At 52.0% G+C, this 18,680-nt stretch overlaps 1 protein-coding gene across 1 annotated transcript; it reads left to right on the forward strand.

Annotated features, from left to right (window-relative positions):
* Positions 1–13,372: 13,372 nt before the first annotated feature.
* On the forward strand, positions 13,373–18,349 carry LOC141951421 (coiled-coil domain-containing protein 183-like). Its single transcript, XM_074887644.1, has 13 exons — positions 13,373–13,493; positions 13,578–13,714; positions 14,403–14,570; positions 14,700–14,804; positions 14,996–15,118; positions 15,512–15,625; positions 15,767–15,827; positions 15,910–16,010; positions 16,277–16,437; positions 16,824–16,983; positions 17,119–17,244; positions 17,497–17,581; positions 18,240–18,349. Exons 1-13 carry the CDS (start codon positions 13,373–13,375, stop codon positions 18,347–18,349), a joined length of 1,572 nt encoding a protein of 523 aa, XP_074743745.1.
* The last annotated feature ends 331 nt before the right edge of the window (positions 18,350–18,680 follow it).

Below are 18,680 nucleotides of genomic sequence, written 5' to 3' on the forward strand. Positions count from 1 at the left end.
TGCATAAATATTCGTGCCACTTCCCAGGTCTCCAATGGAATCCTGATCCGTTTTGGAAATCTTTTAGCAACCTTCACAGAATGCAGCTAAGCAACCTCGCTTCATGTTTCCTTCAGAGATGCGTATCTCTCCCCAAGGAGGAAGGAAACTTCCTTCTGGCCAAGCAGGATAAGAACACGTGTAATCTGTCTGTCTCTGTAAAGCATATTAATTGAATTGAGGATGAGAAAGAGGAAGAACTGTGATCCCCTCTGCTGGTGGATCCTATGGAAGGAGAGGTTTGACTTCTGTGGGCAGCTAAGGAGGCCTAGACAGAGGCAAAGCTTTAAAAGCTTAATAGGCAAGCTGCAGCTTTGACCAGAAAAAGTTCCCATTGCGATGGGAGCTTGTGACAGGGACATACAATTAACTGCTGCTTACATGCCAGTCTGGGCTGGGATTTTCAATCCTAAATATTCTCAGTTCTCATTAACTTCAGTTATTGATTCTTGCCTGCTCTACACATCCTCAACCCTCAGTCTACATAGCTGTAACCTTCCAGGGGATACTGAGATTGAGGGAAGTGCTCCGTTTTAGCCTTTCTGGAGACTTTTGTGTAGGAGGTAAGGAACTAAACAAGAAAAAAGCACATAGGGAAGTTTTACTGGTATTTCAACATGTATAAAAACAGATACATCAGAAACCTTCCTTGTGTCCTTGTATTTCCAAATTCTCCACCTTGTGTCAGAAGATCTGCACAGTTAATCTCCACAACCAAACCGCACTGTCTTCAGGTCTCACCAAAGGTTATACCAGTAAGGTTTTGGCCTGACCTCCTTTACCTGTTCCTTACATTTGCAGACTTCCAGGCTTTCCTCTAAAATGCATTCGGAACATTAGTAACCTCCCATCAGGCTTGGCCTCTGGCATTCACTAAGCTCTCATGCTTCCTGGACCTACCTCAGTAAAAGTCTTGTCTTTCAGACCTTGCAGTGCAACTTTCAGTAAACAAGCTCCCTGCAATTGCTAGAGACTTTTCTGTCAGCATTACCTGCCTGTTGCTAATTAGATTTATGCAGGTGTGTTTCTGCTCAGAGATCCTTAAATATCAAGTTCCGTATCTCTTGGTCCCAAGGCATCTAAGTGGGAACCTGTTAGTCAACAGGATGCAATCTGGTGAGTTTGAACACATCTCAGATACTGCAACATGGCCAGGAAACCATCTGTCAAGTGGGCATCTTTGGCTTACAATTCAAACGGTTTTTTCCGCAGAATATGAGAAATGTAAAACATCCTTCTGCTTTTTTAGAGCAAGGACAGAATAAAGTCTTCCCTGATCACCTGATATATCACTGGATCGCCTTACAGTATCAATGATGAATCAATAGGGAGGAGCTGTATGAATGTTGGCTTGGACAGTTCGTGGATTGATAGGATTTGCATTAGAGAGACGAGAAGCAGTTTAGGAAGGAGGAGTGGAAATTCTGGTACCAAAAAAAGATGCCCGAGAAACCTTTTAGTCTATCTTGGATGCTTTCCAGTTGAGAATCTGAAAGTGTTTCATCATTTATGGACAAAGGATATGTCTACTCTATAGTCACAGAGCCTAACAAACCGATAGTAGTCTAGCTGTCTGTACAGAACTCAGTGTGGGCTCATTTACCATCCTCAGGCTCACAACGGCCACAGGAGTGGGTGCATATCTTAAATTAAACACACAACAGACTAAGGAAGGAGAGCACACGACTTCATCTTTATCACGTCTCTTCGCGTGACACTGGTTGAGGTGCCTGGTCCAGGCCTTTTGCTAGGGTAGATCCAGGCTGCAAGCCAGCAGTGACGACACTGAAACACCACCGATGGACAGTGAGGTCAGAAGTGAGCTGTGACACTTCTCAGCACTCCCTTTCAGCTACCAAGTTCTTGTTCATATGGAGAAAAACAGGTTAAACATTGTGAGTTACAAGTGCTCTTTGATTCATGCAAATGTGAGGGAACTGATTATTTGTTTGAGATTCAAACAGCAGCCCCAATTCTTCAAAATATATGTATGAAAGATCAAAAAACCCTACCTATGGACATTGTAGAAAATGGGGCTGTTATTAATCAGTATGAACATTTTGGTAAATTTACACAAGATTATAGGAAGGGAAATATTAATTCAACTATGGATATTAATACAGAAGAAGAAGGAGCTCCCATTTGCAGCCTCAACTGTAGACAAAAATGCAATTCTTTTCAATGATATTATCCTGGATTACACGCTGAACCACATTAACATACTCCCCAGTGTTTTGTGATCTTATAATGATCTTACAAATCACCCATGAAAGAGATATTATTGTGGGAAAAAAACCACCTTAGAAAGACTTCAGGCTGAGAAAGCAGAACCATATCAGCTGGTTTAAACTGTCATGGTCTCACTGACAGCTTTTGATGGGGTCACGACAGGACAAACAAGTGGGAGGCAGGACTTGGAAAAAATTTACCCCTTCTCCTCATCAGCAACCACTTGTTTGGTGGATGTTCTATGCCACGGCATGGGAGAAGGGCTTTGCCACTGCTTCGCTCTCCCTGCAACAGCATTACACCCTCCAGATGTCTCTGAATGGAGTGATGATCCATCATCATAGCCAGATCAGAAAAATTTAGACACTCAGAGATCCATCAAAGTCCTGCAGCTGGTGACAACTTCTTGCACTTCTGGAAAATATCACCGTGGCTCATGCAGAGACCTGGTTGGTTGCACAGACAGTGGGTGATTACATTGGCTTGGGCCTGAGCTTTAAGTCTAACAGGTATTGAGCCTGACCACTGCTCTCTGCAGCTGAAGAGTAGGCTCTGGCGGACCTCAAGACTTTTGGGTCAAGTCACATTAACATAACGGGCAGCTCTAACTAGCATGGAGAGAAACTCAGTTCAGCCAGAGCTGTTTTTCTCGAAATTTGCTGTGATACCTTGAATTACATCCATTTAATTTAGGTTTAATAAGAATGTTGTTATAGGTTAAACAAATACCAGCAGATCACTGAAGACAAGGATGTGCTGCATTGTTGTAACTGTTCTGGAACAGATAATTACCTATTATATTATAAACCTCAAATATGTTTTTAATAATAATTGTTTAAATAACATACATTAGCTGCCTTATTACAAATTAACCTTTGAGAATCATAATTTACTATAGCAACACTTGCACGTTTGGAAACCCAGAAGATAGGAGTAGTGTCTAGTGGTGAAATCTGCAAGTTAATGAGTCTTCAATTCTTTTCAAGTCTCTGCCACAGCCTCTCTCTATGATCTGGGTAATTTGACTTTCTACATCACCCTAATGGTATTCTTTCCATTTTTGAATGAGCATCATCATCAGCTATGAGCAGAATGGATTGTATGTGCTGTCCTGATCCTTCAGAAGAGCAGGACAATATTTCCCGATGCAGAGGACACCTCGTGAACAGCAAGACCAGGTTCAGGAGGGAGGGAGGGCAGCTCTACACTTAGTGCTCCCACCTTGAGGCAGGCAGCCTAGAGAAGGACTCCATCCCATGAGAAGTTACAGCATTAAAGCTGAGCCCAAGGATAATGACCTTTGCAGTCCTTTGAAGGTTCAGAGTGGTCTTTGGGATGTCTGTTTTCCTCTCTGGAAGCTGGAGCTCTGACCTATGCATTGAATGTCAACCAGGTCATGCCAAGATGTACCCCAGACTCTCAAAGGAAACGCAGCTGCTTTCATTCTTATTTTGCCCCCACTACCCCACGGTGTAATTCTCTGACACAAGCACAGTAATACTGTACCCTGGTCACTCTGAAACAAGATACACATGATCATTCTTGGAAAGAGCTAAACCTCCCCCTCTCAAGGGAAGGGCTGCCTTCCAGGGAGTTGTCTTGAGTCCCTGAATTTGCATTTTCTGAAAATTAGTATAGTTGACAAAGCACCTCCTTATCAATAGCACTGCCTGAGGCATTGTATCCATCAGATCCAAAGCTGTTGGAGTTGATAAAAAAATCTCCCAACGTCACTGGGAAGAAGATCTGACCCTTTGGTTTCCCCTGCAGGATGCATGTTCAGCAGGAGGTAAATGTGTGAGCAGAGTCACTGAACTATGAACACTCCTGCCTTGTAGGAGGCCGTCCCACCCCATGGAAACGTTCCTTGATTAGTTTTTAATGAAAAACAAGTTTGCATCAAAACTAAAATTATATTGTCAGCAGTTAATTATCACTTGTCAAACAGAGCACAGGATGCATTGTGGATTTAATTCTCATGTAGTTTTGTAAAACTGCATTCCTTTGTGTTGCATGAGTGAACCTCTTTTTGTGCAGAGATGTATGTTGTTTGAACTGCGCTCAGTGGGTCCTGGTATTTAAATGAGCTTTTGATTTCCTGGAAGATGAGAGGCTCAGTGTTTTTAAAGTGGCTCGTCTGGAGATCAGACAGCACAATATATCTTAATGATTGTTTACATTGTACTTTCATACTGACAGAACACTTCTTATCCTCAGGTGTTTCATAAACTATTTGTAGCTGTGGGTCTACTGCTGGATATACCAAAGTATTACTCGAATGGCTCTAAGAAATGTGTTTGATAAAACACAGTTTTTGGTACACCTGAGATATCCTCATTTCTTCTTAAGGAAAAAGATCATCAGAATATTTTAGCATGTTGGTTCTTTCACAAAGTCATTTTGAATCCTTTGAAACAGAACCAGCTTGTGAATTTGGATGTTCTTTCTGACACTGTTCACATTTTGTAAACAGTCCTTCTCTTGGCTTTCAGAAAAAGTGAATATGAAAGACTGTCAAAAGTAGACTTGCTCTTCACCAGGAGAGGGTTGAGTTTCTATGGTCACGGGGTGAGTACCTCAGCATCTCTCTGCTGATGCATTTGTTAGAATCTCCTGGGAAGGAAGGTGATGGCCTCCCAGCTCCTGGTGACTGTCTCAGCACAGGAGACTGCAGTTTGAGAGCGGAGGCCACATTAAGGGCATTTCCCCACTGAGAGAGCCTAGGAGATCTGCACACTTTGCACGCTAATCTGCACATCTCTTGGCCATGGAGTTAAGGTTCACACACCCAGTGTAATCCCAACAACATCTCTGATACTTCTTATTGAGAGGGTGATTGGCACCGTGATCTCTGCAGCATCTGATGATGTCCCCAAACAGCCAGGCCACCATGTGGTGTCAGGCTGTGGCAATAAATTGAGCAATGGCAGAAGAAATGAATAAAATATTACACCGTTACACTACAGACTATGAAAATTACCCTCATCCTGCCAGAGTGTACCCAATGGAGGACATTTTCTTTTTGGCAGCCTTCTTGCCGGCCCATGGTTTCCTTCGTCCGATTAGGACTGTAAATGCAGTCATTTAAATGAAGGATTCATGCAGCTTGCACCTGCTAAGTATCTTCCCATTAACCAGATGACACTCCTGCTTTGCATAAGGCAGGGATTCCTTTATCTGGCATGATTAAAGGAAGCAGCACTTTTGAGATGCACCTATAAATTTTTGCATTCATTTAAGTCACAAATAGCACTAGCACAATGGACAGATTGTGTCTAAGGCTGGGGAAATAAAACTGCCACATGATATTGATTTAAGTGTCATCCGACCATCCGCACAGTTCAAAAACCGGAGTACATCTGTGTTAGCACAGCCACCGATAAATACACTTGGGGGATTCCATCCTGGGCAGGCAATGGGATGTGCCTGAAACTGTAGTTTGACTGTGTGGGGAATTGTTGCAGAACCAGAGTGTAGGGTTGGGGAGTCAAAATGTTTCAGCAGCAATGAAGAGAGAAGTATGCAAAGGTTTGAGCTGCCAGCCTGCACACACTGGGTGTGCATGTACTCGAATGCACGGCTGCATGGCCCCAGGCTGCAGAGGTTATTGTGTAGAAAAGCCCTTGGTTACTGGAATAATTCTCTGTTGTTGAGGATTTCTGGAAGGTAAACGGCAGAGGTGTTATACTTCTGTCTGACTTGTTTATTCCCTCACTACAGCCAGGGTCTCTCTGACTGTGTCTTAGGGTGTCCCTTTCTAGCCTTGGCCTTTTGTCTGAAGTTGGTCTGCTCAATTTTTGTGATCCTTAAGGATAAAGTAGTTCATGGCGAAAACTGAGTCTTCATCTGAGTTCATGCTGATAACACAGTTCATGATTATTCTGGGTCAGGGATTGTCTCTTTTATGCTACTACAGTGCTTGTGGCTGGGTCTGGTACTCGGTCAGGGCAGCCACAGCTCTGGAAATTGGTGACACCCTCTGCTGCTGACCCATCCGTGAGCCCCAGTGGGACATCCCGTACCCTAAACCTGGCATCAGTTTTAACCATGCAGTCCTCGCACAAGGAGTTCTTGAGACAGGACATTAAAGCAAATGAATCTTACCTGGCTCTGATTTTTCTGACCCAGGAAATCTGTTCCCAGCGTGATGTGTCAGCAAGTACTGGGAAGTGAGTTAAGTGTAGAGCACTGATATGCTGTAGTGAGCTGGCTGGAAAGGTGTTGTAAGAAAACACACCCCTCCTTGCTAAGAAGAAATGGGAATTATTTAAGAATTGTCTGTTACTGCTGTGTGCTGGGGGTACTAGTTGGGGACTACATCCCCCCTGTGTTAGTGTGGAACAGACATCTAGTTCTGGGCTGTCACAGCAGAGCTGGTCTTGTGAAATGTGTGGGATCACCGCTGGATCTGGGATGCAACTGCTTTCCAGAAGAACATGAGGAAAGCTGCATGCTTTTGGCTGAACTCTGCTCTCTAGGGGAGCTAGAAAGGTGGCTGTAGCAAGCTGGGGGAAGGAGAGGGCTCTCTCAAACAGAGGTGAGCCCAGTGCTGGTGGGTTACTCAGGGCTCTCGGGCAGTAAAAGGAGGGGAGGGCTGTGTCGGCCTGAGTCAGGGGATGGGGCACAGTGCAGGCAGTAAAGCAGGGATCTGAGCGGGTGATGATCGTTTCAAATGCTGCAGAGTGCCTGGGCACATGGAGGTCTGGAGAAAGGAAAGAATGGGAACTTCTGGAGTTTGGGACTCGGAGGGCAATGAAGAATGTGCCTTCAGGCTCAGGGGACCGAGTGCGGGGCTGTGGCAGTGGGACGAGGCTGTGCCTGTCCAAATGCACAGCTACCTGAACCGTAGCCACCAGCTTCCAGTAGCACCATAAAGTGTGCAGGGCGCGATCTGTGCCGGAGCTGACTGTAAAGTGTCAGGTAAACCTGTTCTCTGATGATTGAATGCTGGGGCAGCCTTGCTCGGGTTGGGAAACAGGGAGCTTTGGAGGCAATACTGTGACAGCAGGAGTGCTGTAAAGCAACAAGAGGGAGCAGTTTGTCGAATTGCACCGTCCGACAACGCAGACCTTTGATGTGACAAAGGGAATTGCTAGAGCAGAGGGCAGAGGGCATGGAAATTGTGTCCTAGGTGGCTTCTTGGGGAAGACTGACTTTTTGTCAAGGACTTGGCTTGCCCACTTCCCACTGAGCTTTGGGATGCAGATCTCAGAGCTGGCTCCATTTAGATGGAGCTCTGCTTCCGAGCGGCCCTTCAAAACCTTGTGGAGAATGTACCCGCAGGGGGGACACTAATTACCTTGTGTTTTGACCATAATGGTATGGGGAAAAGAACAGGGTCAGCTGTAAGGAATAAATGAGATATTATGTCTGATGACTCCCAGATCTTATTTTTCCTGGGTGTTAGGTACACTGTGGAAGGCAGGAGGAGGGAGTGGGAGCCTGGGTCTCCTCAGCTGTGTAGGTGCCCCGTTTTTAAATCCTGGCTCAGCAATGGGATGCTTGTTAGAAAGCAGGGATCAAGAAGGGAGACCTGGGCCAAGCTCTTTGCTGGCAGAACTGTGCTGAACTCTGTGCCCTTGCACCAAGAGATAATTTGCCTCCCAGTGCTGGAGGGCTGAGCAAATGCTCCCTGCGGATGGGAAACAAGTTGCTCTGTCTCCCCCCTGCCCTTTCCTTTTTCCTTAAGGAAAGAGGGAAAACCCTAATGAAGACAGGATCCCTGGCACAAAAGGGGAGCCATGTGGAGTTATTTTCAAAACTCGCAGTACCTCTATGGAACCAGAGCAGATGAGGAAGGTCAGGGTGGCTGAGCTTTGGATTTAGCTTCCGCTGTGGCTCTGACAAGCCCATGAGCCCATCCTGCCATACATGACCGTGAGCAGCACAGCCCACTCGAATACCTGCCAAAGTCAGTGTGTGGGAGCAGAGGGAGCTGCTCTTCCCCAGGTTCACCAGCTGGAGAATAGATGGTGTCCATCCTCACCCTGCCTCGGGGCTGTGGCAGTCGCCTTCAGGAGAGGAGTGGTCTTGGTCTGCATCTGGGCAGTGGAATGGGATATTTGCCCTGTGACACAGAGGTACCTCTCGGGCAAAGCAAAATATTTAGAGATTTTTTTGACGAATTTTCATTTTCATTCTGATTTCATGCTGCCTGAACTGTTTTGTCGAATCCTGACTGTTCTCCCCAGCTGTCCATCACCCACTCTCATGTTTTGATGGCTTTTGTCACAGACAGCCTGGTAAAAAGATCTTGTTTATTTTCTCTTTCCTTTTTTTCCCCTTTGAGAAGTCTCATGAACTTTTTGCAGCTGTCCTGACTCTCCTCCCCTGTCCTCACTGCAGCAGTGTGGCAGTTAGAGCTGCCCCCCCGGGAGGAGGTGTGCTCTGCTGGCTGTTAAAGAGTTGGCAGCGCTGTGCTCTGTGCTCATCTCCAAAGCTTCTCTGTTCCCCCTGGGCAGTGGATTTTAGTGTTCTGCCATTCTGAGTACAGTAACATCTGTACAGATACAAAACCTCTAGTTCATGGATTGGGTTCGTGAAGCCCTGATTCTTTTAATCTCCTTCGGAAGCTCTATTGCCCCACATTTTCTCTCTCCCCTCTTCTCTGTCAGACTGTTTCACAGCTGCCCTTCTTCCCCAGGCCTTGCCTCGTCCCCTGGTCAGACTCGAGCTGTTCAGTTCCTGCAGGCCCAGCGGCTGTTGGGGGATCTGAGCTGCTCAGAGACAGCAGGGCCTGATCTCTAAAGGAAGCAGATTTTGTGGTCTGACTCTGATCTTGCTGAAGCTGCTTTTGTCACCCTTTCAGAAACCAACCGAGGGCTGAATCAGAGCTGGCCGTTTGCTGAAGGTACCAAAGAACACGGGGTTTGGAGGCCAATGCCTAATCCCATGGACAACCTTAATGCTGTTTCTTTGGTAACTTGTCAGAGGCATTTTATTGTGGGTTTTGTGTAAGGTGCTATAAAGCAATCCCATGCAGCTGGAAGCCAGAGGCAAGACTATTTATTTCAGAGCTTTGAAGATCTCTACTCCTGGGACAGCTGTCTCGCTGCTGCAGTGGTTGGGTTTTATTTTGCTTTGGAAAAACTGAACAAACACTTTCGTTCCATTTCCTTTTCCCTGAGGTGGGAGAATTCCTGGAAGTCTCCAAATCGAGTTAAGGGGTGTCTTCATCTTTTTTGCCTGGGCTGGGCTGAGTGCAGCTCCCAGAGGGCCGGGGTTTGGAAGGCTGGGAGCGCTGACCCGACCAGTCCGAGAGGATCCTGACAGCAGGGCTGGGCTGCAGATGTGGCTGCAGGTACTGCGGGGAGATGCTGGGTGTCTGGGTGGGCTGACCTGGCTGGTTTGGTTGTTTTGAGGGCGCTGTAGTCTCTGCACCAGCTGCTAATAAGGTGTTTTCTGTCGGCAGGGCTGGTGGCCCATCAGTCTGTGTTCTCAGAGATGAGCCCACAGGAGTCCCTCGCTGGGGCTTGGCTGCAGAGAGCTCTGTGGTATCTTGGCAGTGTTTGACATTTCCCAGACAGTGCTTAAACCTGCCAGTTGACGCTGTTTAACACTCTCCTCTGTAAGAGCCTTCCAGCGGGGATGCCTATCAACTCTGGCTTTCCCTTCAAAGAATTGTTACCAAAAGCTGCTGTATCTTTGTCACTTGCCAGATGCCACCAATGAATCTCTACTTTTGTTGCTTTGTGCTTTTACATGTTGCCTTTAATTAGGATGTGTGCTCGTCTGTCCAGGGGCTGATGGGCAGCTCTCTGGTGACCAAATCCCAGAGAAAAGAAGGGAGTTTACTGTATTACCTCTTGTACTTGAAGGAACAATCCTTTAGCCCAGGTGTCTTTGGATGTGTCTTTTGGGAGGGGGATACCAGGCCTCCAAATCCAGCAGTTCGTCAGTTTATTCTTTGTCCTGTTTGTGTTTTGCTTCTGGCCCTTAATCTGCAGTGGCAGATTGGGGCTGCGTGATGCACAGAGGTTCAGGGCAGGGTCACCTGTTCCTCCAGGACAGGATCTGCTGATTCAGCTCAGTATTTTAAGCAAGATGGAGCCGAATGAATCCTCCTTGTAGCAAGAGCTGGTAGCCAGGATGGATGAGGAGTTCATTCACAGTTACTGAAACACTGAAGGAAATTCGATTTGTACATTTAAAATTGCTTTCTTAACCAGTGTTTAGCATCTTGGGGTCTCAAGGGTTAAAATACCCCTGGCACCTTGGATCAATCTATGGGGATATAAAAGTGCTCTGGATTAAACAGGCAAATGAGTTAAACAGCACTTAGCTGATTCCCTGGCTGTGAACAATCCAGCCAACCCTGTGCTGAAGACATCTGGGGCTCGTCTGCTGTTCGCAGTGGAGGTTTCGGACCCTTTCTCAAAGATGTCACCGGTCTGTAAGTTACGGCTTTACCGACCAGAAGGTAGGAGGCACTTTGGGAGTGGCCCCTTGTGATGGAGACTGGAGACCTCTGCTCTTCTGTCCTGGACGTCAGGCAGTGGCTTTCACACTGGTCCCATCTCTCAGCTCAGCTCTGCTTTCTGTCATTAGGATACAGCTTTGATTTGCCAGGGCTGAGTGAACTGGGACATCCCCTACTGCACATCTGCACGAGACATACCCCTCTAGCAAGGTACAGGACAACCTTACAAATACAGAAAGCTAAACCTCCCACTAATTACTCAATGGGAATGCAGCAGGCAGAGCTTTTTGTCTAGATTGCATCCGTGCTGCTGTTAGCTTCAGGAACCCAGTGCTTCCAGCCCTGCATCTTCCTCCCCGTTCTCCCCCATGCCCTGGGCAGATCTCTGTTTCAGGGTTGGCCCTGCTGTTCCATGAGCTGTGCCCTCTAGGTGTGGTTATCAAGTGTTAGGACAGACTTTGGGTGTTGCGCTGTGTTATTGCAGTGGTTGTGTCAGTCAGATGTGGACAAGTCCCAAGTGCAGATGTGTGGTGACAAGTGCCCGTTATTTGGCCCTGACTGCAGGAAGAACTGAACCCCTTCAGCCTTCTCAGTCTGGGTGGAGATGAGTGATGGAAAGCAGTTGCATACTTTCAAGGGATCAGTGAAAGGAGGATCCTTTGCTCTGCTCCCTCAACTAAAATGCTCTGCTGGCAAGCAGCAGATCTGGGTTTGCCTTGATTTTTGCAGTGACTGCTTGTTGTGTTTAATCTGCTGCGCTGTTATAAGCAGTCTCCCTGTGAGCGAGAAACTTGTGAGTGGCTGAGCTGAGATTTCCAGGTTCCTGATCAGAGGAAAGGCTGTCCCAGCCACATTGGAGTTGGGTTCCTGACTGCATCCCGATAGAAAAGATTATTCATCCAGTGGGAAAAAAAACCCCAAACCAGAACTGCTGTTTTATCGAGTGTTTGACATACCTTAGCTGAGCAGATCTTGGCACTCAGTACGAGTTACAGCTCTGCTTTTCTGAGCCCATGAGCTGGGCTCACTTACAGCTGGCCTGACTCTCAGGAATGCTGCCTGCTTTCTGACTTTTCCTGCCCCGTGGGCCTTGGGGGCTTCAGGAACCCTTTTCCTCCTTTCCTTTTCATTATTTACCACATGCTCCATCAGGTTGTAATAGCACAGTTAAGCTTTGGCATGAGGAAATTATGTTCCTCTTGCCACTGGCCTGGCTGGAGCCTCAGTGCCAGTGGCGCATGGCCAGGTAGTCTGGGTCTGCATCTGTGCCTGCATGTTGGGGGTCATTCTGACCCAGCTCATTGAGGCTGAGTCATGAGAGGGTCAGAACTACCAGAACAACAGTGGGTTAGTGGTTTTTAAGAGGGGTGTTGTTACACATCACCTGCTGTAAACAAGTGTGCGGAAGAGACCCAGGTGTGAAGCACGAGGCTTTGCTGGAAAAGCAGCTTGTGTGGTTGTGTGTACGGAACTGTGCTTTGTGCCCCTTGAGAAGGTGAAGCACTGAGTCATTTCTGACTTGTCTTTGGCCTGTAATTTTGGGAAGTGAGGCTTTGGGTCTAGAGGGGTGTTCTGCAGGGCTCTTGGATATCTGTCTCGGTCTGTTTCCCTAACGGACTGGTTTACATTATCTTACAGCCAATGAAGATTGATTATGGTAGAAACCAGGCAATTTCCTTTTGACTTTCATAATATATTCTTATGATAATCTAATAGTTCTGAAAAGCTGGTTGATGTCTATCACTGGATGGGTTACAGACCAAAACTGTTCATTTGGGTGCTTGGAACACTTGTATGTAGCTCCCACTCTGGCAGAAGGCAGGTGGGGAAGGGGCAAACAGGCACTTTCCCACGCAGCTCTGCAGTTAGCACTGACTTCTGCTGGCTATGAGCTTGCACGTCGTCTTTGGCAACATGGTCTTCCTGGGAAGACTAAGCCAGGTGGGGAGTTGTTTCCTTGGTTTCTGTGTTCAGCACCTGCAGCACAACAGGGTGGCTGCAGGTTGAAGATCTTGAATTACAGAAACTTAATCTAAGCTGGTTTGCAAGCGTGGTGCTAGGAAGGCAGTTTCCTTCTAAAGTCTTTTTCTGCAAGTCAAACGTTCGGGATTTTCTCCGGCAGCGGGAGCTTGGTTTGATTGATGAACAAACACATGTACACGCTTGCATTTCCTGCCCTATTTGTAGTTCACAAGAGTGCACGGCGCGCATCAAAATAAACATCAGTGCTGGCAGCTGGTTTGCTCCTGCCTGTTTCAATCGGAGCGTAACTCCCTGCACCACCGTTTCCTGACTGATGCGCTGACATTTCCAAAGGTGCGTATCTAGGGAGATGCCTCTGGGCATTTGAAACAAGCTGGCAGCTCCCAGGAGAGCGCCGCTGCTGTGTTTGGATACAGGCGTGCAGCTGTTTTCCCTGAAATCCTCCTCTCCCTGTTTCTGGTTGGGCTTGGGGGGCTCCCCCGGCTGGGCGGGTTGCAGCTGCCGTAGCCATGGTGATGGGAAGGAGAGCGGGGATCTCCCCTGCCCGCCCTGCCTTCGGCTGCTCCGGAGAGCTTGGTAACTGATTATGACTTCATAAATGATCATGACTGTTCCGTGCCCCGGCGACGGTTACCGGGCACAGGGAGCTCGGCTATACCCATGGTCACAGCCCGGGCTGTCTCCAGTGCGCGAGGAGCTGCGATGGCTGCCACACGCGCGGCGGGGCTGAAGGGCCGAGGCAGGAGCACCAGCTCCATACAGGGCCGGAAGGCAAAGCTCAGCCAGCACGCCCAGGAGCTGCGCACCATCATCGCCTCGCAAGGTGCTGCCCCTTGGGTTTGGCGGGGACGGCCCAGGGCGGGCAGGGGGCTCTCGGTCCCCCCCTCGTCCTGCGTGGTACCAACAGTACCTTCGTGTCCTCCAGAGCAAGAGAAGAAGGCTACCCTGCAGTTCTGCGAGGAAGAGCTCCACCAGAAGAGAGAGCTTCTCGCACACCTGCGTGAGGCGGTGAGGGATGTCCGTGCCCCGAGCGGCGTCCAGAAGGTACCGGCATGTCCCGCCTGCTGTGCCCCTGCCTGTGCTGGCCCTGCAGAGCCAGCTCCCCCACCGCTCCTCTCCAGGAGCAGGCAGCACTGGGCAGCCAGAGAATGTGACCGTCCCCAGGTGGGGAGCTCCCTGAGCAGATCCTTGGCCCCAGCACAGCTCCTGGCCGTCCCAGCCTGCGTGTCCCCAGGGCTGCCCGGCTTCCTGCAGGCTCCAGCTGCGTCCCTGGGAGAGAGAAGCTGTCTCTGCCCTTCCCTGCCTGTCCCCAGGTTATGACCTGGCTGTAAGGCCGTGGGGACAAGGGGCGCTGGCCCCACGGAGCTGCCTTTCCCCGGGGCCCTCTTGCAGGGACAGGGCGGTGCCACCGCTCTCTGCCAGCAGCCACATCTGGGGCACCAATTGATGGATTTTATTGGTGCCCAGCCCCAGGTCTGCGCTATGCAGAGCCCCTAAGCCCGACCCAGCGCTGCCCTCAGCACATGCCCACCTCCGCCTTAGCCCAACCAGCCCCCTAGAGCAAAGCTCTCCCAGAACCCGTCCTGCCAAGGGAGCGACGATATCCCGGAGCAACGTCCCGACATCTGTGGCTCTACCTCCGGGGCAGTTTTCCAGACAGGACCCTTCTCCTGCGAGAAGGTGCCCAGCGAGCCCTGCCTCCAGCCTGGCCAACGCTCCCATGTCCATCCAGGTGGCCCAGGAGAAGCTCCAGGCCGAAATCTATGCCCGGGTTAACACCTGCAACATGCTGCTGTACCAAGTAAGGCAGCGGAGCCGAGCCCGGGACGAGCTGCAGAGGCGGCTGCGGTGGCTGCAGGCTGTCGAGAAGCAGGACAAGCAGCACCAGGAGCAGCTGCAGGTACCCAGGGCCCCTTCCTGGGGTGGCAGCACCCGTGGGGGGCCTTCATCCAAGCCCTGCACCCCCCGGGTGGGTTCCAGGCTCGGCACGCAGGGTCACCCCGTGTCCCCCCTCCCGTCTCTGCCCCAGGTGGTTCGCCAGCTGGAGAACAGCATCGAGAAGATGCTCATGAAAGTCCACGCTGGACAGAAGGTGACCGCCCTGTACCTGGAGGTGCGGGATGTCCTGAGAAAGGTGAGCTCCTCCTCACTGTGCCATCCTCCCACCTGCTCCCCCTGCCAAGGCAACAAGGTGTCCAAGGGGCTGCTCTGGTGGGATGCCCTGCTGCATCAGCCAGGTCCTCCTGCTCCCCTCCACCCCCTGTCACAGTGCAGGGGACCCCTGGGACTCAGTGGGGTGAGGTGCTGTGACTCCCTGTGTCCCAGGAGCTGGCCCACCTGCCTCCGCACCTGGACCTCCTGTGTGGGACAGCCGAGCTGTACGATGGGGAGCTGGAAGACGTGGAGCTCATGGCTGCGGATGCCCTCAGAGCTGCTGCTGCAACCAAGGTGAGATGGTCCGGGGAACCTTGGGGCCCTTTCCCATACTCCAGAGCCCACAGACGGCACCATGTGCCCTGGCTGGGGAGTCTTCCTGCAACAGAGACTCAGCTGGGCTTGCCCACAGCACCCACATGCCTCTAGAGCTCCTCCTGGGTCTCACTCTTGGGCCAGACTGCCCTGGGGCTGGGGACAGCCTCCCTGAAGCACCAGCCACGGTGAAGGCAACGTGCACATCACGCTCCCATCCTCCAGCCCTCCTGGCCCACTCTCCTTCCCAGCCTGGTTAGGTGGTGTGGGGGGGTTGTCCTTTTTGACACTGGTCACCCCAGAAGCTCAGCCGGCTCCCAAAGGTCCATTCTGGCTTTGGCAGTCACTTCTCCCTTCTCTGATACGCTGCAGGAGGACCTGAAGAAGGTGGAAACCCAGCTGCGGGCGGACAGAGAGTTCAGGTACCGCTCCCAGGCTGCGCAGGAGGGGCACGTGGAGGAAGGCAGGGAAAGGCATCTGAGAGAGGTGAGCTGCGGGGACCCGGCACAGGCAGGGTTGTGGGCAGGTGACAGGCACCAGTGCCGAGCTCCCCGTGGGTGGGGGGCCTGCTGGGCCAGCTCCCCCAGGGTGCCAGCAGCTCGGGGGTGACACTGAACGTTCTTGCAGCAAGCCGGGCACAACCTCGCCACGGACTTCTCGAACCTGCACCTGCAGGACCCTCTTGCGGGTGAGTGCCTGGCGGGGTGCACGGGGGTGGGACGTGGGCACAGCTGCAGGCAGCATTCCCTGACGCTTCCCTCCCACCCCAGGCACCCAACTGGAGGCCACCAAGTCCCAGATAGAGCACGAGGCCTGGGTCGCCACAAAGATGGAGAAGGCCAAGGCTGCGGTGCCATGCTCCCACCTCTGGGTAACGTAAAAACCCATCTCCGTTAAAACGCAGGGCTGCGCCAGCCCTGGGGAGCCGAGACCTTTGTGTCCTTGCGGGGTTCTCTGCTCTCCTCCGCCCCTGCAGCACCCCAGACTCCCTCTTGTGCAGGCAGGGATGGAGCTGCTGTTCTCCATGCCATGAACCTGCAGCAGTCTGTGGTGCAGAAACCTCCCCGAGGCCACGGCCCGGCTCCTGTACCCTCCAGGAGTGCCACGGGCTGAGTCCTTGTGCTCTTCCCTGGCCAGGGCATGGCTGGCAGGTTCCTGGCACAGCAGAAGTCCTCGGCGGAGCTGGAGCAGTATCTCCAGCAGTGCAAGGAGAAGGAGCAGGCACTGAAGGACACGCTGAGGAAGCTGGAGCTGGAGCACGCTGAGCTGAAGTTTCGCCAGCCCCCCAACACCCACAGGTGCTGCTGGCCTTGGGACAGTCGTGCCAACTGGGCTACCACCCTTGGAGGAGGGACATGGGCATCCTGGGTGTCCCAACAGGGCGCCCCTTCCTCCGTCCCACTGCAGCCACCCACCCCTCCTGCTCTGGGAGGATTTCTGAGCAGAGTGCTCCCCCAGCGCTGGTCCTGGCAGAGCACCCAAAGCTCCCACTGTGGGTGGCAGCAGGAGGACCCTTGCTCCTTGCCTGGCATGGGGAGTGGGACCAGCAGCGTGGGGTTGGGTTGCAGGCAACATCTCTGCTCTGCAGGCGGTGCGGGGGGCGAGACGAGCAGTTTTGGCAACAGATGTGGGGTGTCTCTGCACCCCTATGCAGTTGTATGGATGTGAATGTGTTTGGCTGCAGGAAGCTGGAGGAGGAGCTGAGGAGGAAGTTGCAGCAGGAGGAGGCTCGGCGGGAGCAGATGCGAGCCCAGATGCTGAGGGACGAGGATCTGCTGTTCCAGATTGAAAATGCCACCAACAACCTTGTTGTCCTTCTGCGTGGCATCACCGTGCCCGGCCAGGTACCCGTGCGGTGCGGGGGTGACCACGGCTCCAGCCGGTGCTTGGGGGTGCAGCGCGGTGACGCTTGGTGCGGCCACTGTCACCCCAAGAGGCTCTTCTTCCCACCAAGGGGGTTGTTCTCTCTCTGATTCCAGGACTCTTCTGCCAAGGCCCAGGGGGTGCACGAGAAGCTCCAGCACTGTAGGCAGAGGCTGCAGTACCTGGTGCAGCGTGTGGACAGCCTGCCCCGCAACAGCCACAGCCTCGATGAGGACGACAAGGTGCGTGTGTGGGGGCTCCATCCCTGCGGTGGTCTTTGGGGACCCGCACAGGGCTCTCCCAGGTGGCCATCCCAGCTGTCCTCCCAGCTGGGAGGATGGAGGTGGCCCCAGGGAAGAGCTGTGGAGCAGCTCAGCCCCAAGTGGCACTGGGTGCTGTGGGGTGTCCCCCACAGGGGGACATGGAGGTGGAGCACCCCTGGGCTTGGAACACCCCCCTCCCCTTCAGCACTTAACCCAGAGTGTCTTTCACAGGCTTTTGTGAAGGTCAGAAACCTCCTGGAGAAGACGATGGCGGAGGATCCCCAGAACCTGAAGATTTCCTTGGAGGAGACAGAGAGTAAGAGAGCACAGCGGGGACACTTCCCCCAGCGACTGTCCCAGCCCCTGTCCATGGGGAGTTCTGAGCGCCCCACTGTCCCAGCAGACCCCGATCCAGGAGTTGCCTCCAGACCTTGTCTCCAAGGCTTTGAGCACGGGGGGTGGCTTTAGGTGGGGATGTGGGAGAACGATGGCAACCGGTGGGGTGGTAAGCGCTGAGCCCCAGCAGAAACAAGGAGAGATGCTGCGGGGCAAGGAGGGGGCCCTCGTCTTCAAAGTCCCCTTCTCTGGCTGTGAAGAAGAACTAGTGCTTGGCTCTGCCTGGGGCCTCCTCTGATTAGATGCTCTTGGAGCAGACAAGGAGCTTTTGGCAGCTCACCGCCCTTTTATACCAAAGCGGAGGTGAACCCACCGCCCCGCAGCTCCAGACCTTCATGGGAAGCCCCTGCAGTGTTGGGGATGGACCCCAGCAGTGGCATCCCCAGGTCCTGCAGGTCACCCTGGGATGCTGGGCTGGAAGAGCCCGTCAGCAGTGCCTGTGCCCGAGGGCCTGGCACAGGGCTCTCTGGGATGCCACCAGCCCTCCAAAACGGGCCAGATCTCCCCGGGGACACGGGCACAGTGGAGGTGGCCCCGCAGACCCTCCCCAGCCTGCTTCTCTCTGCTCTCTCCTCCAGACCCCCCTGCTTTTGATGATCAAGACCACGACCTTGTCCTCACCCGGGAAGACATCAAGAAGCAGGGGCTGCGCCTGATTGAAACCAGCAAGAAACATGGCAAGAAGTAGCGGTTGCTCTACGCACAGGAGCTCTGGATGCCTCCGACCACTCCTGCTTCGGATGCCCCCGACCACCCATTGTACCCTTTTTCTTAATACAGCAGGTGTTCTTAGGCTTAATACAGCAGGTCTTTGTCATTTCTCCCAAGCCTACAGTAGAGCTGGACCGGGAGCTCCTCGGTCACTTCTGTCAGCCAGAACGCAGCAGGGTCAACCCCTGAGGGGTGCTGAGCTGGGTTTGGAGGCAGCCCCATCCCCCTGCCCCTCGCCCGCCCAGCTGCTCTCCCCGCAGAGGTGGGGATGGGCTGGGCCGGGCTCAGCTTTCCCAGACAGAGCAGAG

Source organism: Strix uralensis, chromosome 17 (assembly GCF_047716275.1).
Source record: "Strix uralensis isolate ZFMK-TIS-50842 chromosome 17, bStrUra1, whole genome shotgun sequence".
NCBI classification, from domain to species: Eukaryota; Metazoa; Chordata; class Aves; order Strigiformes; family Strigidae; genus Strix; species Strix uralensis.